The sequence below is a fragment of the Oreochromis aureus genome, linkage group 2 (assembly GCF_013358895.1).
Source record: "Oreochromis aureus strain Israel breed Guangdong linkage group 2, ZZ_aureus, whole genome shotgun sequence".
Lineage (NCBI taxonomy): Eukaryota > Metazoa > Chordata > Actinopteri > Cichliformes > Cichlidae > Oreochromis > Oreochromis aureus.
The window spans coordinates 8,802,275-8,827,230 of record NC_052943.1 but is presented as its reverse complement, the minus strand read 5'-3'; the positions used below and the strand labels follow the sequence as shown (position 1 = coordinate 8,827,230).

At 41.8% G+C, this 24,956-nt stretch overlaps 1 protein-coding gene across 1 annotated transcript; it reads right to left on the bottom strand.

Moving 5' to 3' along the window:
* Positions 1–21,037: 21,037 nt before the first annotated feature.
* On the bottom strand, positions 21,038–24,737 carry rhogd (ras homolog gene family, member Gd). Its single transcript, XM_031745307.2, has 2 exons — positions 24,643–24,737; positions 21,038–24,020 (listed from the first exon to the last, which is right to left on the bottom strand). Exon 2 carries the CDS (start codon positions 23,989–23,991, stop codon positions 23,416–23,418), a length of 576 nt encoding a protein of 191 aa, XP_031601167.1. The 5' UTR covers positions 23,992–24,020; positions 24,643–24,737; the 3' UTR covers positions 21,038–23,415.
* Positions 24,738–24,956: the final 219 nt, after the last annotated feature.

The following is a 24,956-nucleotide window of genomic DNA, read 5'->3' as shown; positions in this document are numbered from 1 at the left end:
TTCACTTGTAGTAGGAAAAAGGTAAACAGACACAGATGTAGCTCAGCATTAAAAAAAAATCCTATCCCCAGTTTCATAGACTGTTAATGCAGCTCATGACATATACCATCTCAAATGCATTCTTGGCTCTTCCAATGTAGGTCTGACTAAGTATTAGTAACCCTTCTGTGGCTAAAACACTACATGGAACCACATCGTGGGAGTGATTCAACCCTAAAAGTCCCAGGTATAAATATATTTGTTATGTTTTATTGTGTATAGATTTGAACTTCTTGTGTTTCTGCTCTTTGGTTAAAGTGTTTTTAACTCTCTATCACAGGGCTATTTACTTCCTGTGTGTTGCACCTAAAGGCTGGAGAAATGCTGTACTTACCATTGCCCCCAGAGACCAAAGAAAATGATGCAGGGTAATTAGTGTTGTACACATGTGGTGAGTGAAGCTATAATTGCTCTGTTTGCCTCTCCTTATCTCTAAACCCCAAAGAAGGCACAAGCCAATACGAGTCAGTGTATTTTTAATATCTCTAGCTCTGTAAAATAAAGGCCTTTTATTACTTTTTCAAACCTTTCCTTGAGTCCCTAGACTTGGATGTTTTATGCTGGGGGGGGGGGGGGGGGTTGGTCATATTTTTTCCATTTTTCTTTTTGTTTTTCATAACATTATGTTTATCTTGCTTCCCGTTTGTGAAGAAGGGATGATAAAGGAGAGTGCACTTTAGGGCAGGCCATGCAATTGATGAATAGCTACCATACGAGTGTGCATAGTCTCTGGATTACTAAGTGTGAAGCACTGTTTGCTCATTAACTCCAGTCTCAAAACACCAAGATGGTGACAATGAAAAACCTCAGCTCACATGACTCTGCACTGACCTGTGAATGTCCATCTGTTTCTCCGTGTTAGCCCTGTGATGGACTGGGGAACTATCCAGTGTGTAATACCTTTCGCCCTGTGTCTGCAGGGATTTGCTCTAGCCCCACTGCGGCCCTGGTTGGATAAAAGGCCAAGAAAATGAATAGACGGACACCCCATGTAGCCTTACATGTTTTCTTCACAGTTGTTAGCCTCAGATAGAAACGACGCCAGTATGAAGCAGTTTTATCTCAGCAGCCATCCGCCCATCTTGTGTGGGTGGATTACATCTGGTTCCCGTCTTTCTCTGTATGGCGGACGCAAGATGAGCATCTTATTCTCTGCTCTGTTCTACACAACAGGGAGCCGTATCGGAACAATACCCTCTGTGGTTTATTGTAAGCCAAACAGATTGATGGATAAACACTACCTAAGCCAAATCCATTGCTCGCAATTTCGCTTGGGTTGTGTTTACCCAACATTTTCTTTGGTTCAAGCCCCAAGGGTGAGGGATCAGCTGTGTCTGCATCAGCAGCCCGATTTGATTCCTCGTGAAACAGATGCTGCCGTTCAGAGGCGTTTAAAATAGCAGGTTGTACGTCTTTGTCTCACAGCTTAAGACAAAGACAATAAGTACAAGAAGAGGTTTGTCATAATCAAGGTAGGTTTGGTGCCAAAACTATTATGTTTGGATATAAAACGAGTCCCTGGGCTGCTGTTAGAATGAAAATGTCGTCATTATGATTAAGTGCATCTACATGAGCGGAATGTACCTTCATTTCCTGAAAGGACAAGATTCAAGATCAGATTATTCACATTAACGGTGCAGCGGCATCAACTCACAGGCAAATTTGATGACAATAGACGTGAAAGTTCTCGGATCTTTTTCTTAAGTAAATCAGCAATGTCACAATGACCTGCACTCAGATTTTCAGCAACAAGTACTTATTGTAAGTATAATTTGGGAAAGCAATCTCCAAGTTTGAGGAGTTTATTTGTCAGTTAAATAAGGATGGTGTCTTTCCTCAATTCTGCCTCCACTGCTGGGACTATTCTGAGACAATTGGACTATTCTTTTTGTCACTTTCCCATGTGTCAGGCTTACCTCATTCTCACTATTCTGGTCCAGTGATCTTCTTGGTGCTTCCTCAGAGGCAATCAGTGTCTGGTTCCTATTTATTGTTATTCTGTCACTCTGTCTTTCAGACCAGTGCTCTTGCCAGTGCTCTTTCTCCACCACCACTAGTGAAGTCTAGACTTCATGGTCCTGTCTCTACCTTACACACAAATTAAAAGTCAATAATCATGCACCATCATACCAATAATTTTAACATACAGTCATGTCCAAAAGTATTTAGACAGTTATTTTTTTAGGGGGTAGTTTCCTCTTGATGTCGCAGACCTTCAGCATCTTCAAAGGGTTTAACAAAAGCATTGTATTACTGGTTTAGAAATGAAAGCCATCTCAGTATATAGTGTCCCATGTTCAGAAGGGCCAAGTGTAAATGGTGGTGTGGAAATTAAAAAGAGTGCATCACTGTTGAAATACTCATAGACCTAAATGTAAATTTGTGATAGCTTGCTAGCATTAAACATAACAAAAGTGAATATGTGCATAGAGAAAAAGAAAAAGAATATCACCAGAGTCTACAGTCTGGTGATAGATTATTATTAAGGGAGTTACTATAGATGATTATTAAGTGAGGTAGATGTATCAAAGTCTAGAAGCAAGAGACACTCTCATGAATGAAAATACAGCAAGAAGGTGCAAACCACTGGTTACACTCATTAGCATGAACACCAGATGAGATTTTGCCAGAAAAAAAGAAGAAAAAAAACAGGCTGCACAGTTCTGGGGATAAAAAATCTTTGGATAGATGAAACCAAGAACTTGTACCAGAATGTTGGGAAGAGAAAAGTCTGGGGAAGGAGAGAACATGCTTTTCCATCACTGCAGGGTCTTTACCTGTATAAATAAAAGTGAATTGAATTGAACTAACTACAAAAATGTGTGACTGTAATCACATTATATTTTTCAGTAACGCAGTAATATAGCATGTTATTGGACTAAATTCACTAATTGCATTAATGCAAATTACTTCATCCAACGAGTAATTAACTAACATTTTGCATTACTTTAATTAAAAGTAATGAGTATTACTTTTTTTGAGTAATGACCCCAACTCTGCAGACTACAGCAGATTTTAATCAAAGCATTAAAAAAATAACCCTAATATTTAAAATTGTGTTAGTTTATAAGCGAGCCTCTGAAAATGAGAAACTGACAGTAAAAATTCCTCTAATACTTGCTGAACCCTTTAAAGCTTAAACGCTGAAAGTCTGCACTTTAATCACTTATTGATTGATTTAAAATCCACTGCAGTGGTGTACACAGGCAAAATTAAGGAAGGAAATTATGGACTGAAGTGTATTTTTTTCACCCACATTCAGATAGAGGAGTTATGTAAAGACCAGCGATTTATATTTGCTGCCCAGTGTAGGGAGCACCGTAATATAGGAGCTTAAGAGGAGGACTGCCAATTATTGTAAAATTAAAAGTACAACATTTCCCTTTGAAGCACTTTGAACGTTACGCTCGATCACAAGAAGAAGTAAATACGCCTTCTCCTTACTGCTGAAAGATATTAATTACATTAATGTGAGTTGACAAAATGAATGTGCAGATATGAACATTATTATACATACATATATAATACACAGTGGGGTGTCTGAGGGTAAGTCCCTCAGAGCTCATGTTCAACCCTTGTTAACTTTGTATCATGGACTGAGCATCAGAGACTCAGTCATGAAGTCACAGCGTGTCCGTGGTCAGACGTTGCTGTAAAAAGCAGCATCGTTCTTGCTTTACTTACAGGCTAGAAGAGTTTATACAGCCTGTCGACCAGGAGGCAAACAGAAGGTGAAAGCACATCTAACCACAGGGCGAAGCACCTATCCACTGTTTAGAGAGACCGGGAGGGTCTTTTCACTGTTTAACTGTGGATTTCCGCTGGGGAGCTCACAGCCATACGAACATGCATACCAGCCTATTTTCTGCAATGATAACATTTACTTTGCTGCAGGTGGGGTCTTAGCAAAACTCTATGTGATGGGAACACGCTGCAATAAATTTCCCATACAGATAGGCAGAAGGTATTTTGCCTCATGTGGCTTTGCCTTGACTAGAAGTCTAGCCTTCTCGAGCTGAAAAAAAAAAGAAAGTTAATGGTACAATTTGTAATCACATCACATCCAGCCCTTGACAGGTGGCTTTGTAGCACTTTAGTTTCAAGCGCAGTTCTTTCTTTGCTTACGAATAGTTTCGGGGGCTTCTGCGTGCCACTGGGGATGTGTTGAGTCCTCAGATAGGAGGAGATGTGTCAGATCCTGTGCTGGATCAAAGCAGCCATCACTCTCCATCTGTCAGCAAAGACAAAATACAGACTGTCACATCTGGCTCGCTGGCTGTTGCTGCTGCTCCTGCAGAAGCTCAAACCTGCTCTGACGTCTTTGTTATCTCTCTCATCGCCTCACTTCCTCCACGTGTCCCCCTCACCTCTCGGTTTCTTTCTCCATCAGCGCAAACGTGAAGCTTGAATGGGAGATCAGAGCGCATTAGTGCCAGAGCTTTGTGCGTTTGTGAGTGTTTACATATTGAGGGATGCGAATATATATGTGTACTGAAATTGCCTTGCTAAACAAAATAAGGCCAGAGGTTGCTTGAGATGGAAGAGAATTGCCTTGGACAGAGTTGAAGCTTCTATATGTAAACATAACTGCTGTGTTTATTGAATTAAAAGAAAAAGCCGTCATTCTGGCAGCACTGCGATGTGCTGTATGTGCAGCAAGCTGGTGGCATGTAATCCTAATGGGATTTGATCGCTCCATGATCTCATTGGGGTGGCAGAGCTTCTCCCTCCATGCCAAGTTAATGTTTCGTTATTCAGCAGATGCAGTACATGTGGATGAACACCTGACAACCGTCCTTCCCCTCTTTTTAGATGACTCAGAAGGTGCAGCGTTTCAGTGAAACACAGGACAGCACTCTGGCAGCTTGGCATTCCTCTCTGCTTCCACATGCTTTGTTTATGCATTATGTAGAAAAAGATAGAATAATAAGCAAGTACTGCTTATTTGCTGACTAAAATGTGTCCAAAAATAGTCTTTAACTATGTTAGATAACAGGGTGGTGACATGGAGACTGACTGCATCTGTCTGCTGTCTGGACAGGGAATAAAAAGTGTACACAAGTGATTAAAAATACATTAGAGAGAGCAGCCGTCTCCTGACTTCATACTCTGGCAGTCCCAGGAGCTCATGCGGCTGATGCATGAAACAAGCTAGTATTTGTTTTGTTTGACGCAGGTAGCTTCAGTTCCCGGGGGATGTTTGCCGTTAATGACTTAGCAAAGAAGGAGCGTAGGTGTAAGGGTGGGCTGGGATTAAAAGAGAAGGGAATAAAAGCAAGAGCGGGAGCTAATCACCACAGGCTAATTAGTCTTTCAAATGTATGCAAACGTGCTCAGGTTTCTAGTCTGGAGAGATTTTATGCAATCTGTGTGATTTCAAGGTAATTTAAGCAACGACGGTGTTGTTTATTGTTGTCGAGTTATTGTTGCATCTAACTTTCTGAGAGCAGATGATGAATATGATATGTGGTGAAAGAAGGCCTCCGAGTGAATGACAAATTAGGTGAAAAACCTTCAGTGACGACAGAGAAAAAGTTGGAAAGTTATGCTCATCGTCTGGTGAAGCATTCCTATCCTGATGGTCTCTTCCAGGATGAACATTGCTTGCAACCAGAGAGATCAACAGGGTCACTGAAAGGCTGATGAGTGAGCAAATGATATGAATGTGGACTTCAGGATTTGTACATCTCCTTTATGGTTGGTTATATAACAGCTGTATTCACTTACTAGCCACTTTGCAAAGTACACCTATTCTTGTTCAACTGCTCATTAACACAAATATCTTGTCAGTCAGTCATATGGCAGAAACTCAATGCATTTAGGCATGTAGACATCTGACAAATCTGCAGCAGCTCTGTGATGATATCATGTCAACATGGACCAAAACCTCTGAGGAATGTTTCCAGCACCTTGTTTAATCTATGCTATGAAATATGAAAGCAGTTGTGAAAATAAAACAGGATCCAACCTGGAGTTAGTAAGGCATACCTAATAAACTGTCTGGTAAGTTCATAACAAAAATATGAACTGGATGTAGATATTTATAAATCTCCTGATACATATAAACATCTCTCTTCTCCTTGCACTTCATCTTAGATTGTAAACTGCATTTTGTTATCTCAGCACCTGTCCTATGTGCACTGACAGCACAGTTGAATCTCATCTAATCTAAATTATATCAGTAATCTGATATATTCATCTAAATGTACTGCCGATGCTCCACATAAAAGGAGTGATTAATCTTCTGCAGCACAAAGTGTAGTTTGCTTGGTGCATATCATCTTTTGAAAACTCACAACCCACTTGCTTGCCATTTGCGTAATACTAGCATATATACAGCATGTCAGTGGGTGAGTTGGTGAGTCCCTGCCACAACAGGGAAACAGATAGAAAACAAGTATTTTCAGGCAGCCGGTCAAATTGAACAATTAAAAACATTTTAATGTCAGTTTCAGATGTATAGTTAATAATCTTATATTTACCATGTGGGGACGGTGCCTCAGTGGGTGTTATATCGGCAAGATGATGCTGAAAGAATGAAGTCAACAAGGGTGTCTTTTTGTGCATTTTTGAGAGTGTGGATTTGTGTGTGTGTGTGTGTGTGTGTGTGTGTGTGTGTGTGTGTGTGTGTGTGTGTGTGTGTGTGTGTGTGTGTGTGTGTGTGTGTGTGTCTCCAAGCACAAGATCAATGAACATAAGCTAATCTCATGCCTCTCTCTCGCTCTCTCTCTCTCTCTCTCTCCCACACACACGCACGCGCACACACACACACACACGCACACACACACACCTTCCGTGGATGTTTAGAACCAATCCCAAGATGCATTGACGCTGTTCTGGCAGAGCATAGTGAGCCAGCAGCAGCAAGATAATATGTGGCTTGTATCGATATACCACAAACAAAAACTGAAGCAAATGACAAGTCATCATTTTACAGTACACATACTAGACTATTTCTTGACTGTATGGGGCCAATAACTCCGTGCAGTAACCTCCATTATTTGAAACATCTGACTTATCAAATCAACCCACTGGAGTTTGTAGGATTTTGGTACATTTGGCTGACAAAAACTAGAGATTTCAAGGGAAAGCCAACGAGTCTCTATCAGAGGATAAAAACATTAACTCTTATGTGTGAAAACATACATAAGAATATTCTTAGCACTATAGTTCTATCGGAATTAAGCATGTAAGTAGCAGCCAGGTGATGCTAATCCAGTACACTTGATTAAATGACCCTCACCAAGCAGGAGCGCCTCTATAAAAGCTGAATTTATGTCAGCTAGAGCATTCAGGTGTGTTTCAACGCATTGCCAAGGAGGAAAGAGATCAGCAGTGATCTTAGAGATGCAACTCTTGATGATTATAAAAAGTGAAAAACATTCACAACAATTACAAATCTTCTCAGTAGCTGGACAGCAATGCTCAGAGAAACTGCAAAAAACCCAAGAGCTACACCTTAGACTCTACAGGTCTCCATTTGTTAAAGTTTATGACAGTAAAACGACTAAACAAGTAAGGTTTATAAGGAAGGGTTAGCAGGAGGAAGGCTCTTCTTTATAAAAAGAACATGAACAAGACTTCTGAAACAATGTCCAGACCAAACTGAAGATATGTGACCATAATGCACAGCGCCACATTTGGCAACAACAACGCATATCAGCACAAACACCTCATACCAACTGTCAAGCATGGTGGTGGAGGGCTGATGATTTGGGGTCATTTTGCAGCCACATGACTGGACACCTTGTAGTCACTGAGTGGACCATGAACCTCTCTGTATAACAAAGTATTCTAACTTGAATCACACAAGACCACAATTATCCCACAAGTGCTGTGCTGAGAGCTTAGGTGCCATGCATAAACAAATGCAAACAAGTAGAAAGGCTGGATTGAAACAGCACTGTAAAGTAGAGTGGGCTGATTCCTCCACAATGAGGAGAGACTTAAAAAAGTCTCTATGGTTATTAATGTTAAAGGTGGTTCTGTAAGCTACTGAGTTATGGGATGTTCTTAGCATTTTCAAGGAACTGTAGAGTCCAGTGAAAACTTTCTTTTTCACATGACTGAAGATCTCGTTTGTCTTTTTTGTACACAAACTGCAAAGTGCAAAAATAGGAAGTGGCGAGCTATTTCTTGGCCAGATTCTTTGACTTCTCAAAGACCTCATCGTAAAGTTAGCACATGGTGTCAGATTTATCATGTGCTGTGTACTGACTTATTGTCCACCACCCTGGACCATGTTCCAAATCAGTGTTCTCTACTTCACTGCTGATATTTAAGACCTTACTTCTGGAGTCCATTTGAGAATTATTCGCGAACCTTAAGTCTTAAACACACCCTGCTTCCCCTAGATTGAATCCCTGCCCTGCTGGTCACCTTGTCCGCCAGCCATTCATGCCCTACTCAATCCTCACTGGGTTTTATGTGTGTCAAGGCCAGAATGGAGTGTGCCTGCTCAGAGATAGCCCAGTGGGATTGCAGCGTCCACCCAGCTCCTGGCTTTATTACCTCCATCTGTTTCCTGTGAGCGAGCCCCAGCTGCAGCAAAATAACAGCGGAGCATTTGGGAAAAGCATCAGCCTGATTTAGGAGTCACAGCACTCCCTCCGCCACCCCCTCCCTGTCCATCCCCTCGCTGCGTCTCGGCGCGATGTGCTGCATTTCACATAAGCACATTCCTTGATAATAGTACAAATCATGCCTCTTTTCCCTGCTTTCACTCTTCGTTTCCTCTACATTTGCCTCTCCCTGTTTCTTTCCGCTTCCAATCAAGATGCAAGTCTTGTCGTACTCATGACTCTCCTGTTGCTTTCCTCTACCTCCTGCCTTCTGTCTCCCATCACCTTTAACCTCACTCTCTCAAGAATACATGTTATTTAGGATGCTCTCTCCCTGTAGCCCTGAGAGACGTCCACCCTTGGGGTTAGTCTCATCTAACTGTCCCTTTATAGATCACTCAACTTCCTGTGAGCTCGGATGCTTTCGCGCGTGGAAACGACAACAGGCGCACACACACATACATCCAGTGAAGAAATCCCAAATCCCTCTCCGTTTTCTCCTGCTTCTCCTCCTATCAATAATTCAAGCCTTATTGATGGCAGCCTAGGCAGGGGGAGGCGTTGGAGGCTTTGAACAGAAGGTCAGGCCTCACCAGGGCCCCTGGGATGGCATTAATTAGATACTTCCTGGTGCCCCCTAAACAAACACCTTCACACTAGATCTGCTCTCATTACCCTTCCCCTCGCAGCAGGTACTGAAAACCTTGACATATTCACACAATAACATCAACCACTTGCACCCTTAGCTTCTTTCCTGGGAGGGGTCCCTGGCCACCCCCCTAGACACACATAAACACATCGAAACACACCTCCACAAGCTGACCTCGAACTGTAACCAAGCCCCTAGCAGCTATTTCTGTTTCCCACTAACACTAGGGTGTTTGTTCTCTTCCTCATCTTGCCTGACTTCCAGTCTGACCTTTCATGGACTGATCACTCCTTATTACCCGTCACTCCATTCCAACCTACCCACCACCACTCCCACTGATCTGAGTTTCTGTCCCAGCACCTCATTACAAGAGTGATGGCTCACTCACGCTCCCCCATCAGGCTGTCCAAGACAGCCGCTTCCATCCTCATCTGTGGCCATTCATCTCTGTAGCAAAGGGGGAAGGTAAGAGGAGGACAGTAAAAAAAAAAAAAGGAATGTTAAGGCAGACAGACATAGGGAAGGAAAGGAGAAGTGCTGACGGTTAAACAAGACAAAAGTCTTGTTAAGTTCATCTTTGCTTTTCTTTAAGTTGTCTATAACAATCCCCTTTGAGATGCTGAAACACCAGAATTACCACCTAAAATTTAAGACCCAGAGGCTGAAAAGTGTAAAAAGTGTGAGCTGCAACACTTCTGCTGAAATATTATGCCACATTAAATCTTTGCTCCAGAATAGGCATCATTATGCATATGAGCTGGTTGAATAAGATTAAATGTCTGCAACCATTCTGGGAGTGCTGTGCAGCTCTACTTAACCCACTGGCTAAAGTATGGACCGAGGAAGCTGATTGTGTGCTTCAGGGCTGAGTTGATTGCACTAGATGAGATATTTATCATCTGATGCAGTCACTTGGGGAAACGCCACATGTGTGGCAGCAGCTGCCTGGAAAACACAGTGCCCACAGAGTTCATATGAGCACAACCCAGACAAAATCCCACCAGAAATTACAAGATGTGACCCATAGCTATGTGCCCACTCCCTTCTATTTTTGCAACCCTAGAAATGCATCAGAGAGGCAAAGAGGCAGCACGGGCGCAGACTGGAAACTGGACTCGTGTTACAAACAGAGACAATACCGCACTGCTAAATGAACCGAACAGTCTATATGCTCATTTTGAAACATACTAAAATTAACCTTTGCCGCTCTGAGCAGACCTCTGAGCAGGGTTCACCGACCTGAGGCCGTGAAAACTTTTCTGAATGTGACCTCTGGAAATTTGCAACGTATGACGAGTATTTTTACACACATTCAACCTGCTTCTTCCACAGGTCAAAGTCCCCACGTGCTTCAAGACAGTAACAGAGTGACTGGGAGTATGATGGCTGCCTGCTGTAAAATATCACAATACAGATCTAAATCTGGACAATCTGTACTCGCTATAATGGACTGTCATGTGTTGAATACATGTTGAAACTTTCACAGTGAAGGTTAAGAGTTGGCTAAAGGCAAAACAGAGCGGTAAAGCAGTGAATAACACTTAAATAAAAAGTGGTTACACAAATGTATGTGCTTGCTATTATTATTCAAAATAGCATTTTAATGTCTACTTTAGCTTTTCTACTTTTCCCCCAAGTTAACTTTTATTTATTGTAGCTTTCTTTAGTGAATTGTAGTTTTATGAAAATGAAAAACGTAGATTTTAACTACATATTCTGAATGGACAAGCTCAATTAGGGATAAGGGCTGGAAATTAGCAGTAGCATCAAACTGCATTATAATTTTAAAATAAAATCTGCATTAAGACATTAGTTAGTAACATGTTACAGTAATGTGAGGTGTAATTGAGTAAAAAAAGCACAGATAATGCTCTGTTACTTCGACAGTTTGCAAACTTACTCTCACGGTGGATGGCGTTGCATTTCCTTTCATTTGGTAAAGGTTATGCATCACTGAGCAGCTTTCATTAAAAAGATTTAGGTGGCATCTTGTAATCCGGTATCTAGCTCCTATTAATATATTTATGGTACAAGGGGAACTGATTGTTGAATTGATTTGATTCAGCCAAGACAGTATGAGTCATCGTGTGCAGATCACGAATGTCTGTACAGCATTTCACGGCACTCTCAGGCTGTGCCAGTAGTACAGCTATAACAGAGGACTGCTAATTAACATCCAAAGATTTTCAACTTTGAGGCAGTTTCTGTACTCTTGTAAACATGCAGACCTCCTGGTTTTCTGGCAAGAAAGCCTGTGAGGGCTTTTTAAACAAGTTGTGGTCCTTTACCCACAAACCGCTCCATCTTGATGTCTAACCACAGTGACCAAATATACTGACACACACATAACTCCACTGCAAGTTAAAAAGACAGTTTATCTCTGAGGCAGCCCAGCAGGAGAGTGTGCCGAGCACACAGTTTGCCTTAAGGCATTTCCTCAGCTTGTCCTTCGAGCAAGATAAAGGATGAACGGGTTGTCTTCCTTTCCTGCATAGTAAGTCTGATTTAAAGAGGGAAACAGAGACAAGACAAAATACCCTTCTCTGCTGCTTTTGCTATTGATTGAAAAGTAGCAAGGGGAGTAAATCATCTAGCTCTCCACTAGTGTATCATCTAGAGCCAGACGCCAAGCTTAGGATTGGATCTGTTTCTCAGAACATGAGGCCTCCAGCATCTTAAAGACCTCTCGTACCCTAATAAAAACATCCAAGCTTTTGCATGCTCTTCATTTTACCCTTCACCCAGACAATGTCATTTCCCCCCCACAAAGCCAATTCAGACCTGGGCTCTCTAGTCCATGCCTATCCTCAAGCAGACAATATCACCACACTAAATATCAGTTTTCATGAATCATTCCCCCTCAGAGCCCCTTATTTTGTTCTAGATCCACAGCTGAAAACAAAGGCTGGTGGAATTGGATATTAATTGTGTTCCATCAGAGCTGATTACTAGAGAGGTGTGCACGTAGCTGTTGTGCGCCTCCACACGCTGAATGTGTGTGTGTGTTTGGAGTGCATGTCTGTGCATGTGCGGACACCGCGTGGGCTGGTGAATCACAAATCTATTTTGGTATTGAAGAGAATCAACACTGAGAATATAATTACAGTCATCTCTGTCAGTGCAGGGGAATACGACAGAGGATGATGGGCCCTGCAGGTTGGCTAGTAGAAAAGAATACAAGAACACTGAGCAATACCTTGTATTCATATATCTATATATATATATATATATAGATATATGAATATGTTATGACTCCTGCTAATTAATTTCAATATTGTGTTTTCTGAAAACCCAGTGGGATGTCACTGATGAACATAAAACAAAATCCTTCGTTTTTGCTTTAAGATTTGCCCTCCCGGGAGCAACAGCACTTCTCGGCACCGTGTTAAGCACGTTTTGCTAAATCAGATTAAAAATGCAATGGACAATACTGCTGTTTGGTAAAAACAGGTCATCAAAACACTTCTTTATCAAAGATGAATGTGCTTTCTTAAATAGAAATTAAAAATTGTTGTATTAACCTCTTTTCTTAAGAGGGGGTGTGTGTTTTTTCGCCTGACAAGATATCAGCACCGTGACTGTTTCTGATTGGATGGAGATTGTTGTTGCACAAACTTTCTCGTCATCCAACTGATATCACAAAACTGTTCAAATCCCCCAAATATCTATAAAGAATTTCTTCTGAAGTTCAGAAATTTCTTTATGTATATATACAGTACATGGATAGTACTTTTTAAAGAACACAAGAGCAGAGGGCACAGTATCCATGTCTTACAGGGTATAAAATCAACTTAAGCAGTCTTAATAGATTCCCCTCTTGATCTTCTTTTTACTTCTGAGGCTTACATTCAGCTCAGTGCTGTGGGCATCAGGGATTCTCACTGGATGTTTTATTCAGTACAAATCTTGTTCATTTACCAATCTGCTTTGTGCCAAGTAGACAGAGTTGTCTTCTCTCTTCAGCTGTGAAATTAAAACTGTGGGAAAAAAAATAACCCTGGAGGCCACTGCAGAAACTCTTAAAGGGAGAATATGTGACTGACCTTGTGTCTGCGTATACCTCTGGGTGCAGTGACGCATGCACAAAGAGCATGTCTGTGTCTGAGAAAATGTTTCATGCATGATTCTTTACTTTAATTCCATCACACGGTGAGTACTGTGGTCCTGTGTGTTTGCGTGTGGTTTAGAAAATCCTCTGGTTGCCTGTATTGCATGATTGTGCACGTTTGAGATGGCTTAGTGAACACTATATGTGTTTGATTGTGTGCATATAGCCAATATTGACCTTCATTACAGGACCACACAAGAAAATGCAGGCAGGGGTCAAACACACTTTACTGGGCAGTGTTGGGAAGGAGGTAGACCTTATTAGCGATTAGTGCAGAGTCCCAGGGGAGGGCAGCTTCAATTACTGCACACAGCTTGCTTACCAAGCCATTGGGAGAGCCTAAATCCACCCCACTAAGCAGCCTAACCCACATCTGGAAGAGACATCTCTCACACTGAGCCAAGCAGACTTCAGCTTAGAGGAAGAAGATATCATTTGGGTGTGATAAACTGGTAGTTTCATCCAAGTATTTTGTTTTTTGGGGGGAAATAGCATATGGCGACCAAAAATGTAAACACACAAGACAAGATCTGTGATGATTGTGTTTTCATCTGTCTCTCCTTCTCCTCTTCTAATCAGTTATGCTCTTCAGGATGCAAGTTTCCAAGTGTCAGCCCGCTGACTACCGTAACCAGTGAACCGGCTAATTTCCTGTCTCCATGGTCACAGAGAAAGCTGTCATTCTCGCTTCGTACGACGTTACAAAAGCAAACCATCCATCAGGAGCTCAAACATAAACTGTCTACACACAGCCTCCTGCAAGCAGAAGACATACACACACAGCTTGAGCTTTAGCTAGCTATATATGATTCAAACAGGAGTCAGGTAACATTATATTTTCTGTATGTCTGCATTTTGAGTCTGTATATCACACCAGTGAATTTAATAGATTATGTACCACTATGTAGAAAGCAATAAAAATGACTTTGTTTTTTATTCTTTGTTACAGTTGGCCTTTTTTCTGCCTCTCTCTGCTCTCACCCCCCAACAAGGCACTGCAGATGTCTGCCCCTCCCTGAGACTGAGCCTGGTTCCGATGGAGTTTTCTTCCTGTTGAAAGGGAGTTTTTCCTTCCCGTTGTCACCAAGTGCTTGCTCATAGGGAGTAGGCTGTATGTTGAGATTTCTTTCTAATATTCTATAGTCTTTATCTTATAATATAAAGAGGCTTGAACTGACTGTTGTTGTTAATATGTGCTATATAAATAAAACTGAAATTACATTTTTTAAAATAGATTTCAGGTCCATATGTGTAATCAGTATGTGGGATGTATGAGTGGAAAATGTGCTCTTTATTAAGAAAACAAGACTCTTTGACTTTATTTATTTGATTAATGGTGAAGATTAGTCAGGAAAGCAGGGATTGCCTCAAGTCAGAGGCAAACCCAGGCCACTGCATTTCACCTTGCAGCATACAGTGAGCTAAACTGGCACCTAGCAGAAAACCTATATTGACACCATATTGGCAAAGGTATGTGCACAACTTATTGCATTCTAGGACTGCTTTTTCAGAGTGACTTTAGATTTGTGCCAACAGTTGTGGTTTCAGTTTTGTGACCACCAAAACAATTCATTGGTGTTTGAAAGCCACGCATGTCAGTGCTTAAAAACTCAGTTCAAGTGTACACTTTGGTCCAAGTCTGGTGCTCATTTATGGCCTCAAGCTTCATTCAAGTGTATTTATGTGATATGGTTTTTATTGGCAGCTGGATTTAACCCAGTTGAAATTAAACTGGAATCAATTTCTAATTTTTGTAATTTCTTTGCACTTTAGGGACTTCTTTTCTATTTCAGTCCTAATCCTCTTGAAAAAACATTCAAGGCCAAAAGCTGTATTAGCTATATGATCTTAGTTAGCAGGTATTTGGCAGTGGCTTAAATGAAAACTCTCAAAGTATGAATCTGATCTAATAACAAGGATAAAAATATCCATCAAACCATGTCTGGATCCGCGGGTTTCCAAGTTGAAAATCAGGCCAAGAGACAAACATTGAGTAGTTCCAGCAGTAAATGTACACATTCTTCTGTGTAGCCATCAGTGAGAGAAACAAAGAGACAGGGGCTGAGGGACAGAACAAAGGAGGGAGAAGTTGGGAGAAACGTCTCCATGCTTACTTTGGAGGAGATGCTACCCATGGGAAAGTAGTATTTTTTGGTCAGAATTAGTTCTTGCTGGCTACGTAATTGCAGCTTAAGCAGACACTAATGATAGTCACAGATGAAGCACTAACTGCTGTTTCTCAGCACAAAGAGCCTAAAATCAGACATTACTCTTTGTGAGGAAACAGCTTTTTAAACCAGCACATCATCTTTCATAAGTCCAGCTTCCACATTTCATCAGCATCAGACCAGGAGGTTTATGTGTTGAGGGCCAAGTATAACAGTGTCTGCGTCAGCGGTGAAGTCCCTGTCCAGAAGAGGCTCAGCTACAGAGGCTGACCTTTCAGTAACTCATAAACATCTCCGATACAAACATACATGCGCATGCACAGTTAGCCGGACAGTAAGCCCAATCCCCTTTCCCTCAAAAGAGACTAAAGACAATTGGATTAATGCTCAAACTGTTAAGCTTCACAGCTTATAGATCCTAAAAGTCCTGTAACAATGTCATCGTCAACAGCAACAAAACCACAACAGCTATAAAAACAAATCAGTGGTAGATAGATACATGTGCATTTCAACAAGCAGAGGTCCATAGTAAAGAGTCTGTCTGCTTGTAACCGCAGAAAAGGGAAAGAAAAGTGAGTTCAGATAGGATGAAAACTGGCTCCCTTCTCCTCTAGAAAGCATTTTCCACCTGGTTAAGTCACACAATCTACCTTGATGTGAGCAGAACGGTGAAATCTGCTCCCGAAAGACGAGAGGAGTGAGATCAAAGCAACGCTGCAGGAGAGCAGCAACCAAGGCAGAACAGGATGTTCTATCTTGACGCACATGGAGGCCACAGCCCCACCAGCTCTCTCTTAATGGCTGAAATACATGTTGCAATGAAGCATAAGCAGCCCACCAGACAGGAACAGTGTCTTGTTGCCGTAACTACGCCGTGCACTGCGAGCTCAAGGGGATGAAGTTTGCAGAATTCAGAGTTGACAGCGTTCGGGTCCGGTTCAGTATATTGCTGTGACCTTTTGCTTGCTGACTGAATTGACAAGCTTGTGCAAAGGTTCTGCTCTCTTGCAGACAGATCCTGTGGATAGCTGACAGTGATGCACACCAGAAAGCATAAACAGAAGCATGGAAAGGACAAAAGGGAGAGAAAAAAATGCAGGAATGTGGAAATATGCCTTGTTTAGACTTGAGTGCTCGGTTTCATGCTGTCTTGTCATCTTTGTGTTATGACAGCTCAGACAGAGCACAAAACCAAAGTTATAGCTGGTAATTGGATAGGGCAAAAGGCTCCCCTTGTGTGGTCAGTCATAAGAGCCATCCAATCTGAAGAAAGAAGCTCATTGATTTCGTTCACTTTCATCTAACCACAGCATGTCCGCAACAATTTTCCCTCTTTTTTTTCCCTCCCCCCTTTTCTCGCCTCATCGGTCTAACCCTGCAGCGGTGTGAGCATGCCACGGAAAAGTGTCGGCGTTGACTTGCTCTGGCACCTCCTGCCATCTGGCCTCTCCCCGCTGTGGTGATACAGACATCAGTGAATGACAGCGTGTGAACAGCCTCTTGTGGATTTAGAGGGTTTGCGCATCAACAATAGGCAGCCACATTACACGGGACATGTAATCAGCCCAGTTTTAACCTTGACTTGTTTTTAGCGGAAGCCTCCAGAAGAGCAGTCTAAGCAAAACAAAAAAAAGTGAGGAGAGCACTTGAGGACTTTCTGTTCCCAGGATGTTACTTTAGCAATTCACAGGCAGTCAGTTCTCAACCTCTAAGCTGCAAACCAACATAATTAATACTTGAATAGACCTGGGTGTCTATTCTTTTCTTTCCTCTGTTCTGCTCCTCTTTTTATGCTCTCAAAAGAGCTCAGCGCCTGCAGGCCTTCATTTAAGCTCGTTCTGAGTTGTGAGGAACACTGATTTAAAAAAGAAATAAATAAAAATAAACTGCATGTTAAAAGAAATAGTTCAAATTTACTGGAAAACATGCTTATTTGTTTTGTTGCTGACTGTTACCTGAGAATGTCAGTATCAGTATCACGTCTGTATGCTAAAAATAAAGTTTAGCTAAGAATAACGATTTAAAATGCTGGGAAACTGTCACCCTGCTTCTGACACCACCTCAAAATCTCTTCGGCGTGTTATATACACTCACTGACCACTTTATTAACTGCTCCTTTATGCAAATATCTAATCAGCCAATTACATGGAAGCATCTCAGGGCATTTAGGCACGTAGACAACCTGCTGAAATTCAAAATGAGCATCAAAATGAGGAAGTAAGGTGATTAAAGTGACTATGAACATGGCATGGTTGTTCATGCCAGATGGGCAGAAACACTAACAACCCCATTTCTAGGCTTTATAGAGAATGGCTCAAAAAAGAGACGATATCCAGTAAGGGGCAGTTCTCTGGGTGAAAATACTTTGGTTATGATGGAGGAAAATGGCCAGACTGCTACGAGCTGATAGAAAGGCAATAGCAGATGGCAAACAGCAGCAAAAGACCATACCGAAGGCCATTTCTGTCAACTAAGAACAAGAAACTAAGGCTACAGTTCACACAGGGTCACAGAAGATTGTTACCTGGTCTGGAGCAAGCAACATGAAAGCATGGATCCATCCTGCCTTGTATAAACAATTCATGCTGCTGGTAGAGTAATAGCTTGGAGGATATTCTATTAGTATGCTTTGCGCTCAACTGAGTCTAATTTAAACACCAAGGCCTAACTTAGCATCATTATCTACCACTTCCACCCCTTTATGACCGCAGGGTACCTATCTCCTAATACCTGCTCAAAACAAGAACCACAGTCACCACATCTCAATCCAACAGAGCACCTCTGGGATGTGATGGAACGGGAGATTCACATCATGGATGTGCAGCTGACAAATCTGTACCAGCTGTGTGATGTAATCATGTCCAACCTTGTACCCAGTAAAGTGGCCAGCGAGTTTACATAGACATCACTCATTCCTTTGCAGACTCTGGCTTTTTTAATCTTCAACTTTCGCCTCATAGCTGTTTCTATTTTTGTGTTGTGGTGTCATATTTAGCTGAGAGGGGATATCTAGACTTTAGAAACGTAGTGAAACCACATGACAACAAACACATCTTACACGTGTGTTTATATGTGTGTGGTTGAGGTGGCTGAAGGTTATTGGAGAGGAGACTTCTGATTCTGCTCGCTTCATGCCTGAACTCTAAGCGTATTAAGTGGCTTAGTGAAATGGGACTGTGCCTAGCGTCTTGATCAGTTCAATTGAAAACACTTAAAATTTCCAGAACAAAAATCCACAAAATTGAATTTAACTGGGCCCCATTAATTCTGCAGTACCAGAGATTCGGAAGTGCTGATGAGTCAATTTTGTTACCCCTGATACTGTTCTTCATTTTGTGCTAAGATAACCAGCTGCTGGTTGTGTGTTATCCATCTTCTACTGTCAACAATTATTCTAAAACTGACAGCGCTTCATTATGGTAGAAAAGTTCAGGTCATCTTGCTCCTTTGTTTCTCCCACAAATCCCCCACTCGAGCAGTTTGTCCGCAACCTCCAGTTTTCAGGTGTTATTTACTGTACAGCTGCCATCTTTCCATAACTGACACAGCACTCCTTCTCCTCCGCTCTGAGCCCTGTTTTGTTGCGAACACAGCCATCGGCCTTCACTCCCCTCTGTGTTCCTTTGCAATCTCATTCTGCCTCTCCTTCTGCTGGAACAGTTTGATTTGAATGCAGAACTGCAGCTTTCTCAGTCTCGCTGTAGCTGCAGGCTGTCTGTTAGATCAAGGCTTTTTGCTTTTTCATCTTTAGACAAGGAGAAGAGGAGGAATCTCCCAAGTTCCTTGACTGAATAGTGCTGCTCGGCCCTTTTGGCTTTAGTCAGAACATCATCAAACGGACAGTGTGAGGGAGGAAAGGAACAGGGGAGATTGAGGGGCGATAGACAGAGCTGAGATCAAGGTCCCGACGGGGGCCATCACTCCCACTCGCTACACACTGATGATTCACAGAGTGGATCATCAGAGTCAGTTGGTCGGCTCACCCTCAGCTGCACATTTCTATCAAACAGGCAGAGATGGAACAGAAAAATCTCACCTTCTGCTCCTGCGTTCAAACGGTTTTCTGACTGCGCAGCACGCAAAAAATAAAACTACACTCACCTTATTTACAACAGACTGTAAACTGAATCTCCATTTAATAAAAACAGATTGGAAATATCCATATTAATTTTAGACTATTAACCAATAAAGTGTTACTTTCAACTGATTGGTGCATACTGTGAATGAAGCTGGTGGTGAGGAACGACTCCCAGAATGCACTAGGGCAGCAAAATATGTGTCAGCCGTTTCCGAACCTCCATAATATTGTAAACTATAACTTTTCAGCTAGTTGCAGTTCAGCTAGTCTCCTAACACATAGATCATAAATTCAACATTTGGAAAATTTGGTAGTGTTCATGTTTGCGTTGTTTTATTCAGTTTCTCACTCAATGGTTAATCCAGCACACAAATTTGGGGCTTCACCCTGAAAAGTCGTGCCCACTGCAGTTAACTGTTACTAAGTCTGAAGCTTTGGTTTCAAGTTCTTGATTCTTTGACAACACAACTCAGATGTTTTTAAACCAGCTTTGAATAACTTTAAATTCCAGTGAATTTATCAGCAGTGAAGTCAGCTACCTCGTTTACTGTGAGGTAGCTGTGAGAAGGCTCAAGGCTCTGTGAGAAGAGTGGACTCCTTTTGCAGTCCACTCGCTTTACAATGGATCACCATAACCCGCCCTTGTTTTATTAATCTGCCTGCCTGCATGTTGCAGAAAGAAACATGCCCATCCTTCATCATCATATTTGCTCATTCATGGCCTCCAGGCATTATTTTTGCTTTAAATGTTCATACTTGGGAGTTGACTAAAAAAGCACAACTTACACAAGCTGTAAACACACATTCAGCAGTCTTCCTTGTAAAGCACTTGTAGACAGACCGCAGAGGAAATGGGCTCTAAATGCTGCTGCAGTGATGCTGTAACGAGCCTTTGGTAGCGTTTAACACATCTGTCATTTGTCACATCCACCAACCATAAAGGTCAAAGGAATTTTTCAGAGTAAGTAGCGCGCTGAATTTTTAAACCCCTGAAACTGATTGAACTTGTGGGTGTCGGCTGTTGAATGATGGTCTGGAAACCAGATGGTATAGACCATTAACTTCAAATGTACAGAAGAGGGGGGAAAAAGAAAAGAAAAAAAAAACAATCTTTGAAGACTAGTGCTCATTCTGGATAATAAGCAACTGAGCTGGAGGGCTGTGTCCATCTAGTGTTTGGACTCTGTAACTGTAGCATTAACGTGAAAGATAGTGTTACAGTATGTGTGCTACAGGAACATAATGTGGTTTCCTGAGCTGCAAGCGTGTGTAAATGTGTCACTCAGGTTTGTTCTGCACTTCAGCACGATTTTCTTCTTGCATTACATCCCTCTAGCTGCAAAGATCTGCACTGATTACATGCAATGCTATAGCAAAACAGCAAGGAACCAAATCAGAAGAAGACAGTCATGTGTTTAAGAAAAAAAAATTAAATGGTTTAAACCACCGTTTTATTTGGCATAATTTAAAAATCATTTCACTGTTAGTTCATTTATACAAATATGCTTTTGTTATTTATAAAACAATTACAGATTTCTACAAATCAAGTTCCCAGTGTAAAAGCGTAGTACCACGCACACGGTAGCATACAGCTCCAGGACACAGACACGGAGCCCACAGGTGTATGTTCCACTTTAACAGCATCATCTAAGTGAATTTGGGACATGGAAAAAAAAAAAAAGAGCTCACCACAGATGACAGTTTTTAACATAACGTGCACTTACATTCAACCCTCCACAAACCTATCTGGGAAATGTTCACACATCTTCTGGCAGATGTCAAACCGCATCACTGTTATCACAAAAACCTCTTGCTCGGTTTGCACTTCAGTTATTCTAGACTTTACACAGGCCACAATCTAGGCTGACTTATTATATACCCGCTCAAAGGTGTACATGAAAATAACTATAGTAAAAAAGGGCTTCTATATTTGCTGCCGGCTGTAAGCAAAAAATGAAAAATAAAAAGAGCAGCTAGTCATTACAAAAACTATTTTACAAAAACGTATAAAAATCTTCAGATGTGACAAAGCACGTTCCACCTACACACCTTTTTGCTAACCGTATGTGCAAGTTGCGCTTGTGCCTTATTCCACCATGCAATGCAGGGAACCGCAATCTGTTAAGAAGTGTGGAACTCAAGAGCTTCGTTTCACAAATGCAAAGACTTGCTGCACAAGATGTCAGTTTAGCACCTGTGTCTTTAAAAAAAAAAAAGTCTGCAAGATGAGTGTATTTACTGGCAGGAAGTAAGGCAGAGGGCTTCTGAAAATTCACAAAAATAAAACTCTTGAGTTGGGTGGGACCTGTGCTTAAACGTCTTGTGGCACTTTCAGAGCTATGATGAGAAGCTTTGGGTTTTATGAAGAAGACTGCTATTGTCTTTGGTTTAGATAAGGCACCTAACCAAAAAAAAAAAAAAGGCTCCTTTCATATTGTAAAAAAACTTCTATTACATGATTAAAAAGGGAGCCATCACGGTTCTTCTTCTATGATGAAACCAAGACAATAGCGAATTACGTATATAGCCAACGTAAGCCAGTTAAAACATATTGCTATACTGATTCAGTTAAGCGGCGGTCATAGTTGATGAATTTCAGTGGAAGACGATAATGAAACTAAAAAGAAATATGGAGTTCTGGTTTATCAAATTGAAATATTAACTACAACACACATACCTCTTACTGATCAAATAAACAGACTATTACAAAAACATATTTACCTTTGGCCGTACTTGTAGGTTAAAAATTATTTATGGAAAAAAAAAATCATTTACAGAGTAAATTCACCATAATTAGACAAAATACAGCCTCCTTGACCCCCACCCTATCAAAGAGAAATTCTTAGGCATGTTTTTAAATGGCACTCGGTGTGAGCTTCAACAGTTAATAAGTAGACAGAGAAGCTTCACGACAACCTGACTTCCTGACTGCGTCAGCTCCAAAAATCCTGTACCAGCATCAGTTAATTTGGCTGAGTCTTTATTACACCTGCTCCTCTATTACTGAAGAGGACAAATGGCGTGCTGCTTTTAATGGGTCTGGCTTATCTTCAAAGACCTACTGGTTCTTCCGTGTGGAGAAGTGAAACAGCAGTGTGAGAGGCTAGAGGGGCAGCCTGCCAACAGCTCTAACACACCAGACTGAGCACAAGGGAATTGTAACAAGGGATTTTAACCTTTAATCTGTGCATTTGGTTTAAGGGCTACTGGCATTTGCCGAGGAGTCATCAAACCATGTCTGGACTCAAGCTGCTTGAAATTAAAACTTGTTCACCTTCTACTCGGCTGTTCATTACGTCTAAATAGTCAAAGTCAAAGCATCTTGATGGTAACCTTGCTTGAGACTCATGAGATGCAACCTAGGTGAGAATTTGAGGTAGTCATTAGTTCTCCACCTGAACAAAGGCAGATCTCTTCTCTCCAGTCAAACAGGGTAGCTTGGTTGGTTCGTTGGTTTAGATGTTATTATGGCTTGTGGCAACCATTATCAGCATTTTATAAGGCAAAGCAGAGAAGCTAAAAATGTAGAACAGATGTAAAATGAAACATGTAAATATCAAAAGTTAAAATGCAAGAAAAATAGAGGAGAAACGGTCAGTCGCTCTCATTAAGGCATGGTCACTTTGGTGATGATGGCAACACGGTGAGATCCTCCTGGCGATGAAGAAGGAAGAGAGGAGTAACAGAGGAGCCGAAAACTGCCAGAGGTGATACGGAGACAGCCGATTGGTGACCTTTGTTCCTCAGCCTTCCCTTTGCATCCGTGGATCTCCACCATCCCCTCTCTACAGTCCAAATCTGGAAACCATTCATTACAAAAGCACACACTTTTCTTTTTTCTTTTTCGTGACTGGATACAACACTGCCCTCACAGCTTCAGAAAACACCTCCTTGACGCCATCCTGCAGCAGTGCAGAACACTCCATGTATTTAACAGCCCCAATCTGCTTGGCCAGGGCATTGCCCTGCTGCTGGGTTGTAGGGACCAGGCCCTGCTCCTTTAACTTCTTCACTGTTTCTGCATCACTTCTTAGGTCCTTCTTGGTGCCTACCAGCAGGATGGGCACATTTGGGCAGTGGTGAGACACCTCAGGGTGCCACTTGTGCCTGACATTGGCGTGTGAGGAGGGGCTGCCGATGGAAAAGCATATAATGAACACATTGGTTTGGGGATAGGACAGAGTGCGCAAGCGGTCATACTCCTCTTGGCCTGCCGTGTCCCACAGGTTGAGGCTGACAGTGCGGCCATCCACACTCATCTGAGCGCTGTAGTTGTCAAACACTGTGGGAATGTACTCTTCAGGAAAGGCATTGGTTGTATAAGAGATGAGCAGGCAGGTTTTACCCACTGCCCCGTCACCCACCACCACACACTTTATGGTCTGCATCCTGCCTACGACCACTGGGGCTGCAGCACCTGGCAACAGGGGGGGGAAAAGCACCTGAATAACTGCTAACAGCAACACATACACATACCGTGTAGTGATAAACATTTCACTGCCCGCATGATCGTTAACCGGTGAAGATCTCATAACACAAGATATCCGTTTTATTAGCAGTACAGTTTTTCACCCAGTTAGCAACTGAGCTAACTGTCCCCGTCGTTAACTAATCGACGTAGCGTTCATCACCGTTACATAGGTACGCTCCAATTCCAGATGCTCCCTAATTAACAAACTTTATAAAGTTATTGTCCAGGAGAGGCCGGGGTGTGAATGGAAAACGAGAGGCAGTTTTTTTTACCGGTTGTTTACACGTTACCCACTTTACTGCTGTTCACTTTTAATACTAGGCGTTCCCCTAGCATAAAGCTACCCTCTTACTAGCATCGAGCTAAGGAACTAGCGAATTTGGTGGCTAGCGAGCTAGCTAGTTAGCAAACAAGCTGAAACTTGATTTACAAGTCACTTTCTCAAAAAGATATGTTTAAAACCAGTTATTGCCACACCAGCTTCTCAAAATTCCTGCTCCATTTTTGTATATACTTCAGAAGTAGTTTCGGGCTGTACGAAAGAAATATAACGGTTTTCATGACTTACCGCCACTTGGCTTTCGATCTCTTTTTGCCTGGTATAGTCAATCACAGCCGCATCCGGGGAGCTGTCCATCACGTAAAAACCGACGTAGGGAAGTAATGCAAGCTGGTAATTGTAGTTCTATTTTGAGTCAGTCGTTTGCGTAACACTAGATGGCGGTGTAAAGCTATTGTCATGACGTTGCACTCATCTAGCCGAAAAATATGCGGAACCAAAGAGAAAAGTAAGAACAAAACGAGGTGAGTTGTACACTCACATTGACCATATCACTTTTTATTTAAATTGTGTATTTTTAGGTTACTTTTCTAACAGTTTTA

What these genes read in the sequence shown, in the direction of transcription:
- rhogd (XM_031745307.2), bottom strand. Translation starts at nt 23,991, where the DNA reads ATGCAGACCATAAAGTGTGTGGTGGTGGGTGACGGGGCAGTGGGTAAA.